The sequence below is a fragment of the Spea bombifrons genome, chromosome 4 (genome assembly GCF_027358695.1).
Source record: "Spea bombifrons isolate aSpeBom1 chromosome 4, aSpeBom1.2.pri, whole genome shotgun sequence".
Classification (NCBI taxonomy): Eukaryota; Metazoa; Chordata; class Amphibia; order Anura; family Pelobatidae; genus Spea; species Spea bombifrons.
The window spans coordinates 64,018,076-64,041,096 of NC_071090.1; the positions used below are offsets into that span (position 1 = coordinate 64,018,076).

Genomic DNA, 23,021 nt, shown 5'->3' on the forward strand with positions numbered 1-23,021 from the left:
GGGAGATAACACTTGATTTACTATTAATTATTTCTTCTTGTGTCTGCCGATATCACTTTTGGCATGATAAGAGAACCTGGTCCAAACGCACCTGGCTGAGACAGCATTCAATCTAAAATGCCATGAGCATCCTAGCTCAGCAAAAACGTGGTGAATTGGTGTTTTTCTCAATACAATGAAACAATATATAAGCAAGTTTAAAAGGTAAAGGTTAATGTCCAAAATTGACATATTATTATGTATTTGCGTTACCTTAACTTATTTTTAAAATTGTATTTTTTGGCACATGTCCCAGGTGAATGACGATTAAGGTAAAGATAAAAACACTTAAGTGTTCTGAACTACTTCCAACGTCATTTGCTAATGGTATTTTAACTGCTCTGTTTTGTATCATTATGGTATATAATAGAGGGAAACAAATAAAACACATGCTGTATTTTTCTTAGCTTAAGATTTGTTTTTAAGACTTTCACATTGAAAGGTGAGATCAGTTTAAGTTCAGATATGACAAGCCTAGCAGGAGTCCAGGCTGACAGCTTATTCCCTGGGAAAATATACTTTCTTGAATGAAACATTCCAGAACTTTTTTTTTACATAACCTTGCTCCGTTAACATGCAAAATAATTGAAACAGGAACTTGGATATATTATATTTTGCGGTATTTTCATGCTATTTAACCAAGCTATAACTTGCCATTTTTTTTTTCTGTTGTGCTATTCTTGTTTTTAGCTTTTCTAAGGATCTGAAACACATAAAAGTTTCTTTGTATCCTATGATAGATAAAAGGAGGGCAATTATTTTAAAAAAAATGTTGCACAGATACACAAGCAGAGAAAAGAATGGTTACATAATTATATCAAATGCATTGTCTTATTGAGGAATAAAAACAGAAAAGCATCTGAAATTTATGTTCTTTTTTTTATAGCAAGTTAGAAAGTAACGGTGGCTGTCATATGGATTAGGTAATAGAACAGAAATGGACAATTTAGAATTCATAATCCTCCATTTATTGACTGTGAGGCATTCTACTGAGATTTCTGGGTTGCATATAAGTGATAAATTACCATTTCTATACAGAAAATACAAAGATTTCCTTAACAATGGGGAGAAGTTTTATAACTGGGGAACATCATTTTCAATTGGCTAAGGTCCTGAAATCGCATATAATAGCTGAAAAACTGTATTTTGATTTTTATTATTATTTAGTTATTATTTCTTTTTTTTTAATGTTTGGTAATTCCCGTTCCTTCAAAGCACTAAAGAGTTATAGAAGAGACAATACATTTGTATGTGGTGATAATGACCACACAATAATGCCCCTTTAACATTCAATTATCGTCAAATGAGTATAACTGTTCATACTGCCAAGAAGTAATTTGGGTGTTAAGTTCAAAATGAAAACACTTCATGAGAGGAAATTCAGTACTCTTTTACATTTATACAGTCTTTGTCTTCTAGTTAAATTAATTTAAACAATGAGAATAACTATGACTTATTATGAGAAATAGTTTGCAAGACAATAACACATAATCACTTGTTTAGCAAAGTAGTCCCTTTACTACTTCCTTTTCTTAATAATTATTTGAATTTTCACATTTTTAGTGGTTTTCAGTTTTGGTATACTCTTAGATGCTAGTAATCCCAAAGTTATCGGGACAGTCCTGCCAACAAGCCAACAATTATGTCCTGGTTGCCAGCAATGGTTAACTTTGGCACTGCCTTAGGCGTTAACCCAGGGTAGCCACCCCTTGATACCTTTGCTGCTGTTGATCTTTATGTTTTGCTCTGGGATATTGCATTGTATCCTAGATTGCCTATTTTGAAATACACCACTGGTCATCAACGGTCTTTGCAAAAATCCAGTTAATTGGTATTGCAGATTGCATGCACAGTTCTCAAGGTGAGTGGTGCTCATGCAAGATTTATGTGGGGGGCAGGGTGTTCCTTAGGTGTAACTCCTGTGATGTCATGTCACAGCCCCCATAACATGAATGGTATATGAGGCTCACACAAACTGCCCAAATTGAGAGTGGACGAGCCCATGGCATCACATATGCTGAACTGTCCCAGATCCACTGTAAGGAATTTCATAATTATGAAATTAGAAAAAAATGTTCATGGAGATCTGGATTTACTCTCAGGATACAAAGACTGTTGACCCCATGCCCTGCTGAAGAATATGATTAATCAGGGCATGGGCCAGAAATGAGCAGCATGTACTCAAGCTCGGGTGATGGATGTCAGAAAATTACCTGCTATAACCTCTTCTTTGGCTTCATACAGTGTTCCCTAAAAAGAGTTCTAAGATCATCTGCCTTATGGTGAATCACTGTGTTTGATGAACTTAATATTGTCAAAGTAATCAGACAGGACAATGATTAATGCTTCTACATACACAGGGTTATTGGACCTAACGTTTAAAGACTGAAGCTGTAAAGGACACTGTACCCACCCCCCTAGTTCTTTCTAATTTCCATTTCAATGTTTTTACCTATAATTTCAAACAGCTAGTTTTAACAGGTATATAAATCTTTGTGGTGACAAAAGCGGAAAGGAGTGTTCCTTAACTTTATAACAGTGTGGCTTGGAAACATAGAAGTGTTTAGATCTACACAGTAATTGTAATCATTAACTTAATATGAAATTAACTATTTTGCAAGACTAAAAACATACATACTGGAAGTTAAAGATAAAATTATATTTTTGCTACTGATTCTGAATAAAAATTCCACGTCTAACATAATGTAAAGGTTATACAATTTAATAAGTAACTATTTTACAAGAGAATAAAATGGCTAGCTGGGAGGTAATTGTGCATGTCTTACCCTATAATGGCTGCAATTCCAATAAAAAGTGTTTCTCACTTTTTTTTGTATTTAGCCTTCATGTCTCATTTCTCTATTACAATTTAACCAATTCATTACTGTGTTTTGCAAAACAATAGGATTCTTCAGTGATCTGTATTCTCAGATCACAAGGTATATTATAGCCACAGCACATTAATGCAGGGCAGTATCTTGGCCTAGGCCAGCACTTTGCAGAGGCAGCATGAAATGTCACCTCCACCACATGATCAGATGTCCCTTAACAGAGTTGGCCCTTACATGGGTCCCAGGGTTCCTTCTGTAAGGATTTGTGGGAAAAAAAGTGTTTCTGTACCTCTCTTTTTCCATGAATCTATTTCCATTACTGGCCAATTGGTGCACTTCCACAAAAAGTGGTAGCCACAGGGGCAGTTTACTTTTCTGTGACGGTGGTAGATAAGAGGAACAACCTTCTAGAAGAGGTGGTGGAGGCTATTAAAGTGATGAATTTTAAACATGTATGATACAGACATCCAGCTATCCTAAATCTAAGACGAGAGTGACTATGAAAACAATGGCATTTGGGCTGTATGGTCACTCAGCTTTCTTCAACTCGCTTTTGCAGAGCTTAAGTGGTACTATTGATCTAATAAGATCCATACTTGCCACTTAAAATACGTATACTTAAAATATAAAGTAAAACAGTTCAACAGCTCAATACATATCATTATATGTTAACTTGGCATTCGGAAATATCTTTTCATTTTTAAGAAGTAGACAATGATATGTGACAGTATATTCACACAAATCAGTATTAGTACAAATTAGTATACATCTAATGCATGTATATATTATGTAGTTTTAAGTGGTATCCATGCTTGCTTGTTGGAATTCTGTTCACAGAATCCATATCCAACCTTTAGTTGAAACTCCTTTAAACATTTGCCACACTTCTATGAACAAATGATTTTCGTAACATGAGCTCCACTCAAAAGAAATGGGTCAGTTCACAAACCACATTACAGGCCTCAGCTGCAAAGTCTTATTTTCTAGTTGATCACCTCTGATTAACCATCTCACCTGTCCCAATATATTTTGGCTAAAACTAATTTCTTCAAAGAGTCACACTGCTGTCACATACCTAGAGTAGGTAGGTAAGTATAGCTGACTTACACAAGTATTCTTTCACATTCAAATTATTTCACACCAATATTTAGAATCTTGATGATTCTGTTAAACACCATTATATACTTTGTATGTTAACTGCTACAGAATGTAATTGTTAGCTCAAAAGACTGTGTTTAGCTGAAAAGGATGGTCTTAAAGAAAAACATGTACAGACTTGCATGCCTGTTTCATGAGCCCATAGATCTCTACCCAATTCAATCCAACTAAGAAGGGACCTATGAGGTCCTCAAAGCTTATGACATTTTTCTATGTTGGCCCGATATAAGAGTATTTTAAGAGTCCACCTTCTTTTGGACCAATATTAGAGTAGAAACATACAAGAAGAAAATGGGCAGAGCTTTTTTTTCCAAATGTTTTTCTTTTATTTCCATAATAAAGCTGCTACAAATGGCAATGTCAGATACACTGCCAAATTCTTGACTTATTTAGTCGTCTACTTTTTGCTTAAAAGATTTGCATATTCTCCTACTTTTTGGCATGTTTGTAGGGGATGTTAAGTACAGTTCAATAGCTGTTTTTTTACACTTGACTAAACAGACACTGAGGATAGTACTGTTAGCTTTCCAGCAGTGTCATAATTGCAGATCATGGAGGAGCCTCAATTTCCGACATGTCTTTCAGTCTTCCACCTTTAAGGGGATGATTGACTTTTGGTCTTAAATAATACTTTGTAGAAGTGACACCACCTGACTTTGGAAATGAGGAATAATGATACCTTGCTTTCTCAAGAGACATTCTAAGCGGAAGTTCTTAAAAGTGTTGAACTTGTCATAAACCTTAAATTCAAATGGGTCTGGTTTTGTTAAGGTTAATAACAAAATGTAGCCCTTAAATAGTTACAAACTCAGTGTTACTGACAGCAGCAAAATACAATTAAAAAACATATTTAGTTGTAGTGGTATTTTTAGCTAATTATGTGCCTGTATTCCCCATGGGTCGGAGTAATGTTATGTCTACCCCTACATAGACATGACTATTTTAGCCTATGCTTAGCCACCACTTTTGTTAAGATGTCACAGAAGGTATGTGTACATGGCTTACTCTTGATATTACCTAGATCCTACATTATTTTTATATTTGATATATCCATTCAATACTATCAACGTATTTTATTTTATTGTATTTTTAAGATGTTAAGTGGAGCCAGGCTTTGTGTCAAATAGAGCTGCATGAGAAGGCATTGGATGAAGCCCAACACTTGGATCTTAAAAGAAACAGTGGAACCAGCCAGGTTTGACCCCAACGAGAGGCTTTGGCTTGGTTTGGCTCATTCCTAGAGGAGTATTAGTTGGAGCTGGCTCAAACTCCTCCTCTCATTTTAGTAGATGCAAAGAGACACACAGAGGAACTTGAACCTAATATATGACATAATATATGAAGAGCTGGGACACAGCTAGTAATCAAAACTAATTCACTAGTAAATCTCCATAATGTGTGATGCATTAAAAAAACACAAAAAGTGAAATATTGTACAGATGATATATTGTAGTGTCTCTATAAGGTTCATTAAATTATATTGTTGTTGTGCCCCTGTTCTTTTCAATTTCATAAATTATAAAACCATTATGTGGAGCAGATTTGGCGGTCTAATAGTTTAATTCTCTTTGGGACTGAATAATGAAACTATTATGCAGATAATTAAACTGTAAAGTCTTCAATTTAAATAATAATGTTATAAATAAAAAGAGGGAGCTGATATAACAGATCCACTAAATTGTGAAAAGGAAAAAAAAGCAGCCGCACAAAATTTCCTCTTGATTCCAAAATGACAATCTGATGTGTCACTGCATCAACAAGCAATAACTAATAATATCATTTAAAAAAATCTATTCCCTGTATATTCTTCTTTTCTAAAAAAAAGAAAATCAGTCAACTCATATTTAAAGGCATCTATCGATAGAGTGTCTGGCATTGTCCCCATATGAATTTGCATAATGATGTCATATCCCCTCTAAGATGTCTTTTTTCTAGTGTAAACAAAAGTAACTTATTTAAAGCTTAGGTGTTCTTTTCATCCTATTTAATTTGTAGCTTTGTAACTTTTTCAAGCTCCATAATGTCCTATTTAAGGTGCCCCTGTCATTCTTTAACTTTTAATATAAGCTTATATCTGCTTGTGGCAGCCAGTTAGGTGAAAACAGTCTAGGTAAGATCCCTGGGTACCTTTTCTCTGTGGAAAAGACACACTTGCTGGGTTCCAACCTCCTTGTCAATTCCTGCCCTAACTCTAACTCAACATTGTGATGTGACATGACATTGTATTACCCTGGAAAGTTCAAGGACTTTAAAATTACAATGTAGGGGACATCATAACCATATATACCTGTTTTCTAACATTGGAACCAAATTTGACAACAGATAAGAACCATTTGGCCATCTGGTTTGTCTGTTTTTTATATTTGGTTTAAATCCACTGAAATCTAACAGCATCCAGTCTCTGCTTGTTCTGCAGCCTTTCTGTGTGAGACATTTACAAAACAGAATACCTATGTCCCTTTTTATTTGATGGTATATTGGCTTCTTCACCTCCTTTGTGGCTATCATAGCCACATAGGGATGCAATCCCATGCACTGCTAGCAGGAGATTAAGCACTGGAAAAATTTTGCTTGTTTGGAAGAACACTGTCAGCTTCCCTGATACCCAAAGTATCTCCTTAGAAGGAGTCAATATTCCATATATTAGTGAATTATTATTATAGTACAGGGGGAAGCTGACCCTGTACAGAAGTGTTCTTTAATGCATGTATCTTGTGCTGATGAATCAGCCAATGAACACTGTACAGCCTTTCTCAAAATGGATTATATGAACTTTTGATCAAACACTCAGCAAGGGAATGACCTAGTCAGAAAAAATAGAAATAAAAGGTGTATTCTTACTCAACCCTTAATTTCATAGTGCAATGTCTAATTATAAAATGTTGTGTGTCATCTTGTGCCAATATTTTTTACATTAAATATCTGATAACGCAGAAAAGGGTCTCCTTACATCTTCACAAGCTTGACTGCCTTCATCTTCTTTTGCCAACACTTGATATTGCTTCTATTCACTGAATACAGACTCTCATGACACAAAGGAAAGGTTGCGCTATTCAATTTTTTTCCCCTTTTGACAGGTCTATTTTTCTTTGCATTATGTATTATTTATAGTCCTAACATCAGATTTATAATTAGGACACTATACATTTCATCCCAGAGTAAGAAATATAAGCATGTAATTCTGCAGGTGTTAAAACATCTCCGGTTCTAAGATATATTTCTGGGGCTTTTTCTCTAAGTGGATCTCAGACCTTAAGTATTTCAAATTGTTTTGTTGCTTGATGCTCATGGTAACTAAGTAACTGTTTGTAAGAAGCTAGGCTTCTAGACCAGATCCGGTGGTTATTCTTTCTCACTATACATCTCATGATGATGGTGATGAAAAAAGTCAGGAATGCTAGTGATCACTGGTCAGAGAGCTGTACTAACTTCATGTGTACTTTCTACCCAATATATGAAAAACCCAAAATGTTTTTGATATATATAGCTATATATATATATATATATATATATATAAACATATATATATATATATATATATATATATATATATATATATATATATATATATATATACTTTCTTGATGGCCAATCAATGACCTAAAATGTTGAGGAGCTCTGTGCCTGCCATTGAAAAAAAGGTTAAGCAAACCACCTATGAACTATTGCTTTTATTAATATTTTTGGTATGTTGTTACTTAGCACCCACAGAAATCTCCATTACAAGTCTGCCTACATTAGAGAACAGTTCACAATCTAATTTTGGGATCTAAGGCTAGAGTGACTTGCTCGCCGCCTTTCGGATTAGGTTCTCCTTTCAAAGGCATGGTTATTGTCACCTTGTCACTCATTCTAGTGAAATGAATCCAGGGCATATGTTTTGAAAGCAGCTATGGTCATCACTATTCAGTCCATCCTTGTTTTAAATAGTCTGAAACAGAGATCTCTTGGCCTTTGATATCTGTTGGTGTTTGAGAACCACATTTACAAGAGGTTTTCTTTGGTATACATGACAGGCACATTTTCAGAGCAGACACTGACAAATTATAGACTAGATCAAATACCTGCATGGAGCAAGATGGAAAGTAGACAGATTTACTCTCTAATTTCTGACAGTTTCAAACTTTTATTTCCTGCAAGTGAACGCATGAGTAGTGACATTTAAAGAGCTATGTTAACATAATTACTGACTAGTAGATCTGTCAAGACACAAATAGATAGGGAAAAAACACAAATGTATAATTATGAAATATGCTTGGGCAACACTGAATATGCTAAATGGCAGCTGAATAGAATGGGTGATTAATTCCTACATAATGATTTAAGCATGACCTTGGAAGAAATATATATATATATATTTTTTTAATCTGTCATTTGATTGCTGGAAAATATATATGTAGAACTGTACTCGGCTTATTTGAAACACACAGAATTGCTATTGCGAATTACTATTATTACGCTGATCAGATAAATTGTTATGGATTTGGGCAATTCCTTGTGTCATCGTAAAATAGAAGGCTCACAAACACTGCAATATCAATCCACCAAAATATCCTCATTGCTTAAGCATTGCAAAGTCACTTTAACGCAATTCATTCAACTACTGTAAAACAATTAGCTATCTTTAAGACCGTTCAAATTAGTCATAAGCATTTGTGGAACTCTCTGGGTTTGACTGGAAGGCATGTGGAATTTATATCAATCTTTGGATGAATGAGCACATTATCTGATTTAATGATATCTGGGTAGCAGAGGCATTATTTAACACTAATCTACAACCACCAGACAAGCCCAGACACTTGATGGTGCCACATAACTCTTGTAGTGCTGCCACCACTGCAAGTGATTCTGGGTAGGCGTATGCAACTGAGGTTAACAATGATCACCATTTTTGCCTCTTGGAGCAAATGTACTCTGTACTAGACAGCCTTTAAACAGAGCCTGGGACAAAAGTGCAAAAGCCAGATCACCATTCATGGACAGCTGTTTCTTCCTTAATGGGGCTCATCATGAGGTTGGAAATAGGCTTAAAGCAATACGTGAAGTACACACAACATAAGTAGTTCTGGAGTAAAGGTGATGGAATCCCCCCACACTTAAAATTAAGGAGGTAGCAGAGGCATTATTAAACACTAATCTGCAACCACCAGACAAGCCCACAGACTTCCTGAGTTGTGGTCTGGCTTTTGCACCTCTGTCCCGAGCTCTGTTTAATTATTTTCTATTTTTTCCATTAAAGTCTAAAGTCGGATTGATATTCAGTAATATATTTACTAGAATCCAAGCCTCTTTTAATTTATTACACTTTCATGCATTTACCACATAGCTAAATATAAATATAATTCCCATCTGTTTTACTTTCCTACATTAATTGATTACTTCCACAAATATATGATTGCATCAATGAACCTAGCCCACGGAAACAATTGTAATACAAGCAAATGTAAATTTTCATGCCTGCAAATGCCTGCTACACGACATTATTGGACTCAAATATTATAAAATCCATTCAATGTTAATTTTACATTTTATTGTTAGTACAATTATTGCATTTTATGGAAAATAAACATAGGCTTAAGTAGGTTGTAAACAACTAATTCACAAGCTAAATGAATATGTGTACATAAAATTGTTTGATAAATGCATTAATAAGAAAGAAAAAACAAGGATAAAAGTGAAACTTAACACATTATTGGGTCGTGACCGCAATTAAAACTACTAACCCTTACTCCACACCCAGAATGTTTTGTGACCCACTCCAAATGCTAAGAGAAAGCTAGGAACTGTACTGTGAGGAAGGAATTTCCTGTTCGTTATTACTATGGATTAGAGGCCTGAGGGGACAGGTAAAACAAAAATCTACATTCCACGGAGATATTCTGTAACAAAAAAGTCCTTTAACATAAAACTTTATGTGTTTTTTCCTCTAAGAAAGAAGAGAAGATGTCTGGAAGAGTAAATAGCCATTTGTCATAATTATGCACCACCATATGTTCACAAAAGGAGAGCTTGTTTTTTTTTCCCCTCTGGATTAACTAGGTATTAGTAAACATGTTGAATAATTTCTTAAAGATATTCAATAAAGTACATCTCAAAAAAAAATATATAAAAAAGTGAAAAGGATGTTTTTAATTTGGAAGACCACTTTACCACATGAATTAAACAGTAAAATTGCTTAACACATCAGTCATGAAATAATATCTATGAGGAATTGTTTTCAGATGCTGTCACGTACATAAGTCATTTATTAAGGTTACAGTATCAATACAGTATTGGTTCCATTCCAGCTTTGTGTTTTTATATAACAAGGTTTGATCACACATATACATACTAAAAGTGATGCTTTGATAATCAAACTGGTACCGTAACTGATTTTTATTTACATTCAAATTAAATCTAGTAATAATAATTATAAAAATTTTACATATGATGAAAAAAAGTCTCATACAACATATACCAAGACTCTTACTACTAAAAGCATAATAAGGTGAGATTCACTAAATAAATTCTCGGCATTAACACACCTACTCATCCAAGCTATTTTTTTAATAAAATGTTCACAAAACTCTCTTAGTTTAAGAAGAAAAATAAACGCACGCATTTTTTCATGGGGTTCAACTTTTCCAAGTTAAGTGTTGATTAAAAAAATCTCTGCACCTGTTTTAGCAGCGCTTTATTGTGTTACTGTCCGTATGGAATGTATTTAAATGTGATCCCTATGTATTGCATCTAATAGTGTATATATTGCAGAGCTTGTATACGTTATGAGACAGAAGGGCCGTTAATACGTCTCTTAATGGGTATTTGGTCTAATCACCAATAGATTAGTTACCGTAATGGCCTCAGTTGGCACTGCTCTTGACTTCTCATAATCTTTCACATAAATCATGGAACTATAGCTATTGCAAGGCCGTAACTTGTTTTAGTTAAGTTACCATACATACAAGAAATGATTGCGTCATTCAGAGGTGATCTGGCCTAATATTTACAAACATTATTTTTTCCTTCACCTCATAACCCTACCATCCCTTAGAACATCATTTCTTCAGCAACACCTGCATAAACTTAGTACATTTTCATCACCATTAATTGGGTAGATTCAGTAAAATGTACAAAAAAAAAAGGCTTACCCAATACCGTTAACTGACATTTCTATATAACAGCAAAGCATTAAATCAACCTGCCGAGCCCAGACAATCTCTCCAATGTTATTCTGTCACAGTAATACCACATTCTTGTTCCAGCATTTAAGAATGTTAATCAAATATCCCCATAAACTCCATTACTGACTTGCCATCTGATGGCCATGATTAAGTCATGGCATCTCGTCAAACTTTCTTTTCTCTTGTTCCAATTGTACTTAAAGGTTGTCCTTCCACTACTACTGCCCAAACTCTTCCCAGAAAAAAAGTGCCTTATTCATTGTTTTTTCCTAGAAACACTTAATTGTCATGCAATTCAAAGGCAGTAACTGATAGCTTGTTTTTTGTGATTACATTTAAAGATGAAAAAAATAAAATAAAAGATCTGCCAAGGTATGATCTCATAACAATTAATGTTATGTAAGATTGCTTAACAATTAGTTGAATCGCAACGATAAATCTATCCTTTGTAATAAGACATCATTAATGTATTCGACTAATTCCTAGATTTAATGTAATGTCTATTAAAAACTTATCAAACAAGAAATCTAGGACACTTAATATGAAAGTTCTTAAAACTATTAACATTTTATATTAAGTGTTCCTTTGAGCATTTTTATTTGCAGTAATAGATGAATATAAAGGACTGATTGGGGTTGGAGTATTTACATCAGGAACAATGGGAATAGATAAGCCAAATGGTTCTTATCTGCTGTCAAGATTCTCTCGCTTGCTCAATAGTTCCATGGGATCTAATCAAATTCTCTGCATTATTTTAATAGGAGATCTTTCTGGTCAGTGATTGGCTACTTAAAGCAGCCAAAGCTAGTGCAAAAGCCCCTAAAGTCGGGGGGCTTTATGCTCTTTCATTCAACTGAAACAAAGTACCATAATAGACATTTTTCTTTGGCGGGGCTGCATGGGACATTGTCCCTTTAAGTGTAATAAGTGTTCAATACAATTCAAACTAACAAATCATCTTTCAATCACTCATTATACACATTTTGTACTATCAATATTCTTTCCAAAAAAATCCATAATCTATTTTTATCTATGTATAGAGAATGGTAAAATAAACATAATTACACACCATAAAGTTAGCCATCATTTCCAAGTAGGGCATATTGAACAACTTATAACCAGCTAGAACATGCAGCTTACAGTTATGTGCTATGTATATATAATACTTATGCATACATAGGAGTGGCTGTGTTTATATACATTTTATCCACACATACATCATTTATTTCTGCATGAATAAAAAGATGATATCTTTCAGAGATGGTGATGACACAGTTGCCTAATGGTCTACCACATCCACTAACATCTATCTGACATACTGTATAAACAAAATACATTAGAGAATTTTACCTCTGGGTAGTGGCCAACATCAATATAGGTACAGACAGGATGAAATGCCCCGGTTCCACAGGCATACAAGTGAGTATGGTTGTAAACTTTGAGCACTTTGATAAAGTTTGCACATTCCTTCTGTTGAAATAAAAAAATATATATAATGTAAAATAATGTTTTTTCAACAGGCAACCATCTGTGGCACATTAACCTTGGACCACAGCCAAGAATTCGCATCATTCATTAGCACACTCGAAGTTGGGGGAGGGTATATTGGTCATAGGCACATTTGCCAATGTGCCGATGGCCAGTCCATGCCTACTGCTATGATCATTTTTAAAGCAATAAACTTATTTTTCTACATGTCTTAACCACAGAGAAATCACATATATTTTTTAATATTTTAAAATTAGTGAAGCGGTAGTATTAAGAGTGGGTAACGAAATATCTACATCAGTTCTACATATCTAAATATGCTCTATATCGACTATGACGGTTCTTATTTTTACAGCCAAATTAGCTTAGCACAGGTGTGAGCAAACATCTGAACTCAGAGGAACAGCTGTTCGAAAGGTGTCAGAACAACAGTACACCTCACTCCTTACTCTTGGCCCATAGCCTAAAGTGACATTCTCTAGTAAGCAGTGTCCCATAGCCCCTAATAAGCCACAGCAGCATAATCCATTCATGTCACATGGTAAATCTGAGTGCGATAACCAAGGATGCATAAAATCCTAATTTCAGGGCAATTAGTACATCATTAGTTAATATACAAGATCTACTCAATGGGAATATATGTAATGTTCATTTAATTATAATTAAAACATGTTCAGGGAAAAGATTAGTGTAAACTATAATCCTTACAATTTTACATCATTTTTTTCCACACATGATTTCGGAGAACCCACTTGTGTTGTCAATTGGTTCTTTAATGAAAATCAAATGGAATTACTTGAATATAATTGTCAAAAACTGCTACACATGCCTGCCACTTGACAGACTAAAAGTATCATAGATACGATTGTATCTGCAGTATAATGAAATAGGGCTCTCATAACAGGCATGTGTTAAAGAAAGGACTGTTGATGTTGTTTTTTCTTCTCTTTTCTTATTTTATTTATTTTCTTCCTGTCCAGCATGGACCTTAGCCCCATTTGAGCCAGCTGAGTACGTTGTAGAAAGTTATCTAATTTGAAAAATCACAATTACAAAAGCTTACCTATCATAAAGTACTGACTGTTTTGGGTTTCTTTTGTAATTTATTTTATTTGGATATACTGTTTCTAAAATGTGTATATTATGCAATTCCTAGAGACATCAGATGAGAGAGATGAAGTTGAGTCAGGGAGTCCACTAAAGGAAAAGTAAGGAAATAGAATATAAGAACCTATTGCTAGTGAGTCCAACTCAAGTTCAAGAAAACTTAATAGGCAGAACTAAGCATTATGGTTCTGCTTCCAAAAACAGAAAGTTATTCACATTAATGGGCCTCCAAATCCATTGGTTCCTTTCCATCAGTAGCACATTTGCTGTAATTTGCATAGAGTAACAAAGTGCTAAATATAAACAGTAACCCTGAATAATATATTTGCCACATAGGCCCAGTGGCTAAAATGTTATTACTTCAAAAATACAGAGTTTGAAAAAACCCTGTGAAATTAGCACAGGGTTACATGTGGTTGTTGGGGAGATAATTGCCTGAAAGGGTTAACTGTAAGGGGTCAAATAAAGGACACCTTGTATAATCAGTGGTTGCGCTCGCGCCGCTTAATTTTACCGCCTTTTTGGTTTGTTTTGCGCTCGTGGCAAGCTCGCGCTGCTTAGTGCGCATGCGCCTTTTCGCTAACTTTGCGCTCGAGGACGGCTCGCGCTGGCTTTGGGCGGGAATTTAAACTATAAAAGGAGGGCTCCTGAGGCGTTTATTCACTTACCCTGGCTGCGTTAATCGACCGCACTGACCTCAGAGTCTGGTGAGCGGCGGTTTTCAGCGAGAGCCACGGGAGCAGCATGGAAGAGCTGCTGAATTGTCTTCAAGAGCGAGCCGGACGAAGAGGATTTGATGACTGGCTGAAGAATTGTCTGGCGACCGCTCCGGTTCCCGAAGAGATGGATGCTTCCATTGAAGTTGGCGACGCTGCTGAAGTGGCGGAAGACGTTTCAACTGCTGGCGAAGATGGCGTTCCGGCTTTTAATATGTTGCAGTTATCGCGAGACGTGGCTTCATCGTCACGGGTTCATGACGGTGTCACGGCTACGTCGGCGGTATGCCCGGAACGCGGAAGAAGATCCGGGAGGTCGTCGGCAACACAACGGTCTCAAGCTTCTAGGGCTGTTCGGGGAAAACAGCCCTGCAAGAAGCGAAAATACCGGCAAACGGAAGAATTAGAAGAGGATGCTGCTCCTCCTGTAGCAACTTGCAGGCGTCTATCTCTGGCTGCATCTGCTCCTGTGCTGCAGGAGGATTCTGAACAGCCTGGACCTTCTTCTGGACACAGCAGTGCGGGTACTACTATGGGTGAGTGCCCCAAAACTAATTTGGACAAACTTAGTGAGGTTGTGGGATCGTTGGTGGATTTAATGAAGGAATGGCAGAGCCCTAATCCAGCTCAGGCTTGGGGGGGTTCTAATGTTGCTCAAAGGAATTTGGTTAATGAAGTGAATATGAAGGAGGCACTGTCATGTGAGATGTCTCCACTGGGTTTTCACTTATCTAAAGTTTTGAAGGAAAAAATATGGAATAATGAATACATTGACATTCTTTCTTTACTCCCGGCTTCCAAAGAATTTTTAGTTAAACAGGACAAAGATGAGGATAGGAGGAGACCAGTCCCTAGGTCTTTTAATAACTGGCTGCAAGCCTTTTGCATTTATTCAAGTGTTTACTGCGAGAGGCATAGCAATAGCAGCTCAGGTTTGTTCCAGCACCTAGAATCTGTTCTGGAAGCGTATAAGAATTTTGGGGGTATGTCGTGGTTTAATTACGACGAGATATTTCGTCAAAAGCTTGCTGTACATAAAAATTTAAGGTTTGGTATGAAGGACGTAGGTGCATGGGTAAGCGTTATGTTGCCACAACGTTACAATTCTTCTAACAGATTTCAACATTCTAATGTTCAACAAGTAAGACAAAAGGGAGTCTGCTGGGCTTTTAATGAGGCTCAGTGCAAGTTTCTCAATTCTTGCAAATTTAAACACGAGTGTACTTTTTGTGGAGCCAATCACCCAGGTTCCAGATGTTTTCGCAGGAGTGGTTCAACCACCGTCAGTAGGGAACCCATTTCAAAAAGCAGTGACGCCGGTGAAAGTGTCAAGACTGCTCCTTTGTTTAAAAACTTACCCAGACAGGCAGAAGGCTGAGTTACTAGCTTCTGGTTTTGCACATGGGTTTAAGGTTCCGATGTATAATGTAAATGGCTGCATTTGGGTTGATAACTTGAAATCTGTTGTGGACAATTGTCAGGTGGTCCGTGACAAAATTGAGAAAGAGCTGCGATTGGGGCGGATTGAGGGTCCTTTCTCTTTTCCGCCATTTGAGAGGTTTAGGCTATCTCCGTTGGGTTTAGTGCCAAAAAAGGACCAGGGTACTTTTAGACTGATTCACCATTTATCGTACCCAAAAGGTGGGTCTCTTAATGACCAACTTAGTACGGATGATTTTCCGGTCAAATATGCTTCATTTGAGGATGCTTTGTTTTGGGTTAGGTTGTTTGGTAAGGATGCTTTATTAGCTAAGGTAGATATAGAATCCGCTTTCCGTTTGTTACCCATACATCCTGACTGTTTTCATTCTTTAGGTTTTCAATTTGATAATCAATTTTATTTTGACAAATGCTTACCAATGGGTTGTTCAATTTCATGTTTTTATTTTGAGGCATTTTCCAGTTTTTTAGAGTGGTTAATTAAGGATGTGGTAGGTTGTTTTTCAGTAGTGCATTATTTAGATGATTTTCTGTTTATAGGTAAAAAAGGTTCAGAGGATTGTAAGTTATTGTTGGATTCTTTTCTTCAATTGGCTGAGTTTTTAGGTATTCCATTGGCAAAAGATAAAACTGTTTTTCCAACTACATCCCTTCAATTCTTAGGTATTGTTATTGATACGGTTAAAATGGAGTTTCGCCTACCTTTTGAAAAAATTCATAAATTACGAGTTATCATTAATGAAGTGTTATTGGCTAAGAAAGTAACAGTTAAGAAGTTTCAATCATTGTTAGGTCAACTTAATTTTGCGGGTAGAGTTATGCCAATGGGCAGGGTTTTTTCTAGACATATGGCTAAGAGTATAGCGGGCAAGAAGGTAGGTTATCACAGGGTGAGGGTTAGTAAACAAGTGAAAGAAGACTTGAAAGTTTGGAGTTTGTTTCTGGCGAATTTTAATGGCAGTACGGTTTGGCAAAGTGAGTTTATCGATGCGAATGATTTTGAGTTTTATACTGACGCTGCTGGTTCGGTGGGTTTTGGCATTTATTGGCAGGGTAAATGGGCGGCTGCAAAATGGCCTGCTGCATGGTTTTCAGCTGGATGGACAAGAAATTTGGTGTTATTGGAACTCTTCCCTGTTGTGGTGGCTATTTACTTATGGGGAAAGGCGTGGGCTAACAAAAGAATTTTATTGAATTGTGATAACATGGGTGTTGTCTGGGTTATAAATACGCTTAGGGCCAAATCAATTCCGGTTATTAATTTGTTAAGGCATTTGGTTTTCTTGTGTTTACGGTATAATATTTGGTTGAAAGCTTCACATATTGAGGGTAAGAAGAATGGGATTGCTGATGCCTTGTCTCGATTTGATTTTAAGATTTTCAGACATCTGGCTCCGTTGGCAGACAAGGAGGGCTTGGCAGTCCCGGGGGATGTTTGGCAGCTAACATCGCCGAGTTAAGTCATTATTTGTTTAATTCTATCTCCAAGGCTAGTTGGCTTAACTATTCTAAGGCTTGGAGGGAATGGGTGACTTTTATGCATAAAGGTGGTTTGAATGAGTTTGATCATACAGTTGACAAAACATTGGAATTTGTTTTCATGTTAATACGTAAGGGTTTTTCCCGCAGTCGAATTGATTGCTATTTGTTGGGAGTGTCATTTTTTATGAAATTGGCGGGTAAACAACCTGTGAATAAAGATTTCTTAGTTAAGCAAATTTTGAAGGGTTTTGGGAAGCAGCATAAATTGTTGGATGATAGAAGGCCAATTTCATTTAAGTTGTTGCAAGATCTAGTGGGGAGTGTACAAAAAGTTTGCTGGGATGAGTATGAAGCTAGATTGTTTGCAACGGCCTTCATTATAGCATTTTTTGGCGCCTTTCGTGTAAGCGAATTGGTGGCAACTAACAAAAAAGGAGGTTCAGGGATCAAGTTTGAGGATGTTTTGTGTAATGATCAACTGTGGATTTATTTGAGATCTTCAAAAACTGATACATCTGGTAAAGGTTGTTGGGTTAAACTGAACAAGGTTTCTAATTGCGGGATTTGCCCTGTGCAAACAGCAACAATTTTCAATCAATACAGACCGGATTATAGGGGTCATTGGTTAATACATAAATCTGGTCTACCCTTAACGCAGTTTCAATTTCGTAGGATTTTGCAACTGTGTTTAATAAGTCTAGGTCTGGGCAATGAGAAGATATCCTCGCATTCTTTTAGAATAGGTGCAGCAACGGAAGCAGCACTTCTGGGTCTTGATGATTCTATTATTAAAAGATTGGGTCGTTGGGATTCGAATCGATTTAAATTGTACATAAGACCTCATTTGTTGTAATTACTTAATGCTATGTTAATGTCAATTTTTCATTTCAGGCACTCGTCCTATAGTGGTTTGGATAGTAGGACATTCTTATATTTTCTGGGCGCATCGCAGAGCGGCAGAAAGGTGTTACGGAGAGAATCTCGGTTTCAGTCCAGAAAAAGTCGTTATTTATTGGTTGGGTATTAGAGGTTTAAGCATTTTTCAGTTAATAGCTAACGTGTTAGATTTCATGTCTTTTTTCCCTTATCCAGATATTATGATTTTACACTGTGGGGGTAATGATGTTGGTAAGATCCAATCTGTTCAATTATTGCTGGCTTTTAAAGAAGTTTTGGAACATCTTAAAACTGTTTTTGCTGGTACAATATTTATATGGTCGGAAATTGTTCCTCGTTTGATTTGGTTACAACGTCAAGGTTTCAAAGCCTTGGAGAGGGTAAGGCGCAAATTGAACAGATCCATCGAAAAATTCATGATTTTAGAGGGGGGTTTGAGTTTTCGACATGTTGATTTGGAAGGTGGCTGCGAAGGGCTTTACAGGAAAGATGGCATTCATTTATCTGAGATTGGGTGTGACATTTTTAATGCGGATTTGCAGTGTATGGTGGATAAGGCCGTGGTTTTGGTGGAAGGGGCCACTAATGGATAATAAATATCCATTTGTGGCGGTTGGGGGTTTATGTAAGTGTAAGGCTAACCGGCTTTGGGGCAGTTGGCCTTGTTAAAGTATTGGTTTGCTCTGTGGTTCAGGCCAAGAGCTTTTGGTTTGGGTTTGTTACGTATGGTTACAAAGTGTTTAAATGGTATTTGGTTATAAGCTAAATAAAAGACCACGGCCTTTTCATCCAAAGAATGTGTCAGTTGTCATTTATTATTTAGTAAGTTTTGGTTACAACATTGCACCATACAACCACATGAAAAAACCCTGTGAAATTAGCACAGGGTTACATGTGGTTGTTGGGGAGATAATTGCCTGAAAGGGTTAACTGTAAGGGGTCAAATAAAGGACACCTTGTATAATCAGTGGTTGCGCTCGCGCCGCTTAATTTTACCGCCTTTTTGGTTTGTTTTGCGCTCGTGGCAAGCTCGCGCTGCTTAGTGCGCATGCGCCTTTTCGCTAACTTTGCGCTCGAGGACGGCTCGCGCTGGCTTTGGGCGGGAATTTAAACTATAAAAGGAGGGCTCCTGAGGCGTTTATTCACTTACCCTGGCTGCGTTAATCGACCGCACTGACCTCAGAGTCTGGTGAGCGGCGGTTTTCAGCGAGAGCCACGGGAGCAGCATGGAAGAGCTGCTGAATTGTCGCCCACCCTCCCTCCCCAAGTTTATTGATATGTATAGTTTTTTGAATAAAAAAAAAAAAAAAAAAAAAAAAAAAGAGAAAAGAAAAAAGTATATTTTAAAAAAAAAAAAAAAAAAAAAAAAATAAATAAAAATAAAAAATGATTGATTTTGTCTATTTGTCGTGGCTTTTATTGGGGTTAAGTTGCTCTCTGCAAAGGGAGTGAACGGATGGGGGTTTATGTAAGTGTAAGGCTAATCGGCTTTGGGGCAGTTGGCCTTGTTAAAGTATTGGTTTGCTCTGTGGTTCAGGCCAAGAGCTTTTGGTTTGGGTTTGTTACGTATGGTTACAAAGTGTTTAAATGGTATTTGGTTATAAGCTAAATAAAAGACCACGGCCTTTTCATCCAAAGAATGTGTCAGTTGTCATTTATTATTTAGTAAGTTTTGGTTACAACATTGCACCATACAACCACATGTCTCCACTTATTAACATGGGATACTCTTAAATGTAAGATAATAGTATTTATGAAGAAATTATAACAGATCAGTCTGATACGGACTCAGTGTCCATTTTTATTTGCTTTTTCCCTACCGATGCAAGGTTTAGTATTTTGTGATGTGCAGGAGACAAGACATTACAGTCTGGTCCAGCAGTGCTGTGAGAAACACATACAAATACATTAATATTTTAGATTCAGGTCTTTCCATGGTTTAAATAAACAATGAGAATAAAGACTACAACTTGGCATATTCTGTAAACAGAAATACAATCCCGCTGCACAAGAATGTATATTTAGCTAATTCATTATTTAAAGCAGAAGTTCTACATATTTTTGTCAATATGTCATCTTGGGCGTTCTAGCTTTCTTCTTAGGAGAAATTACATTTATGCTTCAGAGATATAAATAAACGCTTGATAAAGTACTGAAAACCCTTTGACATTACTGCTGTGATACACGGTTCATTTGCACTCAGTTTTGGTGTGGGACTAAGATCTACAGGCTAGTTTAAAGTACAAAAAATTATTTTTCTGAATTTTGTAGGTAAGCTTCATATTGCCAGTAAACATCATTACCCGTTTATCAAATTGGGTAGACATATATAATAAAGGAAGAAGACACAATTCTAATTCTATAAAAAAATGTTGGCCTGTGCAACTGGTTATACATTATCAATACATTCAATGACTGGAATATATTTTGCTATGTGGGATGACATAACTTTTGCAGGACTAAACAGGACAGTCATGTCCAATTCTCTTTTTTTACTTCTGAGCTGACTTTGAATGAGAAATTGTCAATAATGCAAGGTGTCTGAACACTCATAGTACTTTTTTCTAGGTGGTTGGGATCACATGCACTCAAAGGAGTTCTGCCCAAAAGATCTACACGTGCTGGCTGGTGTGGCAGGGCAATCAAAGATTGGGGGTGCTCATTCTCCTAGAAACATTGCAAGTTCATACATTAAAATAATGTTCATAGAGGATTTGCCAAATTATAAGCTTATATCACATTAGAAGTAGTGTAAGCATCGTACTAAGTGCTCTTTGTCTACTGTTCAGATTGATTCAAGGCTTTTTTTTCACACCAGACTTGTAATAAACAAATGCCTGGGAGATGCTTAAGGTCATACATTAAAAAAAAATCAACTATAAAACAGACTGTACACCCAGAGAACAATGGTTCAGCTATTTCATGCAGACTCTGCACGGACAGTAACAAAAATAAAGTCTATCCATCTGTCAAACATCTGCCACACACAGAGAAATTCAAACAAAATGTAGGAATGTTTAGATAGATCCAGGCATTATTTTCACAAAAGGAACTCTATATTTACTTCCTCTTTGGCGAGAATCAAAAGAAAAAAATATATTTAATCAAACATGTGGTTAATTGCATCAGCCAATAACATTTTTTAGAATAAACATTTTGTGATAAACTATCACTTATGGCCATCATCTGTCTACATATAAAGGACATGTCACAGTGGGAATGGTCGGCTCCCGCTTAAAGCCAAGGTCCAATCATAGTGCACTTGTTGCATATGATAAAGTGTGTGTTATCCTCAAAGTAAATACTAAAATGGCACTCTTAATACAACAATAATTCAGCTCAGTCTCATCCCATTTAAATGGCTGTTCATTGTTTTGTTGGTTCAGTTTTATCCTATTTTGTTTAGATATGGACTACAATCTCTTGTGCACAGAGCCATCCATTTTGCTCTATGGAAAGTGAACCTTTTGTAGCTATTTGTGTGTTTGGGCTATATTACTGGACAACAGCATATTCTAGAACTTTACATATACATTTTTTATTATTGTTATTAAAAAGGACCGTCCTGCTTTGTAAACTATTAAGAAGTTAGCTAAGGTCTATAGAGGCTAATGATTGTCTCTTTTGTAGCACCATGTGTATATTACACATTACAATATATTTTTTTAGACATACCGTAGAACACCGTATACATTACAGATGCTGAACATAATTCTTGTTACATTAAACTAGATGATTAAGTAAAAAATGCAATCTTTGTAATAGTTCGATATGAGTTGACCATGATGCTCTTCTGTAGCATGACACAATCTCTGATTCTGGCTCCTGAGAATTGACTCTTGAAGGAACAGGGTGGAGAGTAAACTCACATTAGTAGATCAGATAAATGTTCTTGAAAACTTGACAAAACCAGATGTTAATGAGCATTTGTAATTTCGGTACATAAAGCATGACATAATAATAGGATTGATGACTTATTAAGGGAGTTTTATGTTATGTCTTCATTACAAAAAAAACAGCAGATTGCATTCATTTAAGTACCTTTAGAATTATGATGTAAAAAAGTGTGGCATACATTCTACTGCATTGCAGTGTGCTGGTTTCAATAGATCAACTAAAATGAGATTAGACATCTTGCAGATTAATTTGATAGCATGCAAATTTCAGTTTATTTCATCTGGGAAAGGCTAATTAATTGGAAACCACTGAGATAATTGTAGGTCTTAAGTTATGATGCACTTACACATTTTTTGTGAATAAACTATGAAAGACTTCACATCCTTAATGCTTGCCTGTATATCTTGACATGCATATTAAAAACTACTGAAGCAAAACGTGTTTAATGTGCAATTTATCATCAAAACACTGGCCAAGAAACATACATTAAATTGTTTATCCAAATGGCAACATTTTGCTTCGGATGTAAATGGTTTGGAATGTGTAATTTAGTATTTTCGATAATATATGTTTCAGTTTAGTGATAATATGGTCCTTTCCACTGTCAGCTAAGAAGCCATGTAATAAATTAGCAGCAGATGTAGCTTTTTCACAAAGTCCTTCATCCTTTTCTGCTGCAAAAGTACAACTATAATTTAATGTCATTTTTATTTACATCATTCGCAACAGGTCCTCCAAGTTTTTCTTTCTTATTTCCATACTAAAGTAAGATTAATTTCATATAAATATTTATTTATTGAATA

At 36.0% G+C, this 23,021-nt stretch overlaps 1 protein-coding gene across 2 annotated transcripts in view; it reads right to left on the bottom strand.

Annotated features, from left to right (window-relative positions):
• Nucleotides 1-23,021, bottom strand: part of SEMA3A (semaphorin 3A) — a 109,074-nt gene that overhangs the window by 43,171 nt on the left and 42,882 nt on the right. For both annotated transcript variants that reach the window (XM_053465246.1, XM_053465245.1), the window contains exon 4: nt 12,542-12,661. In XM_053465246.1, coding sequence (XP_053321221.1) covers nt 12,542-12,661 — 120 coding nt within the window. The remainder of the gene's footprint in view (nt 1-12,541; nt 12,662-23,021) is intronic.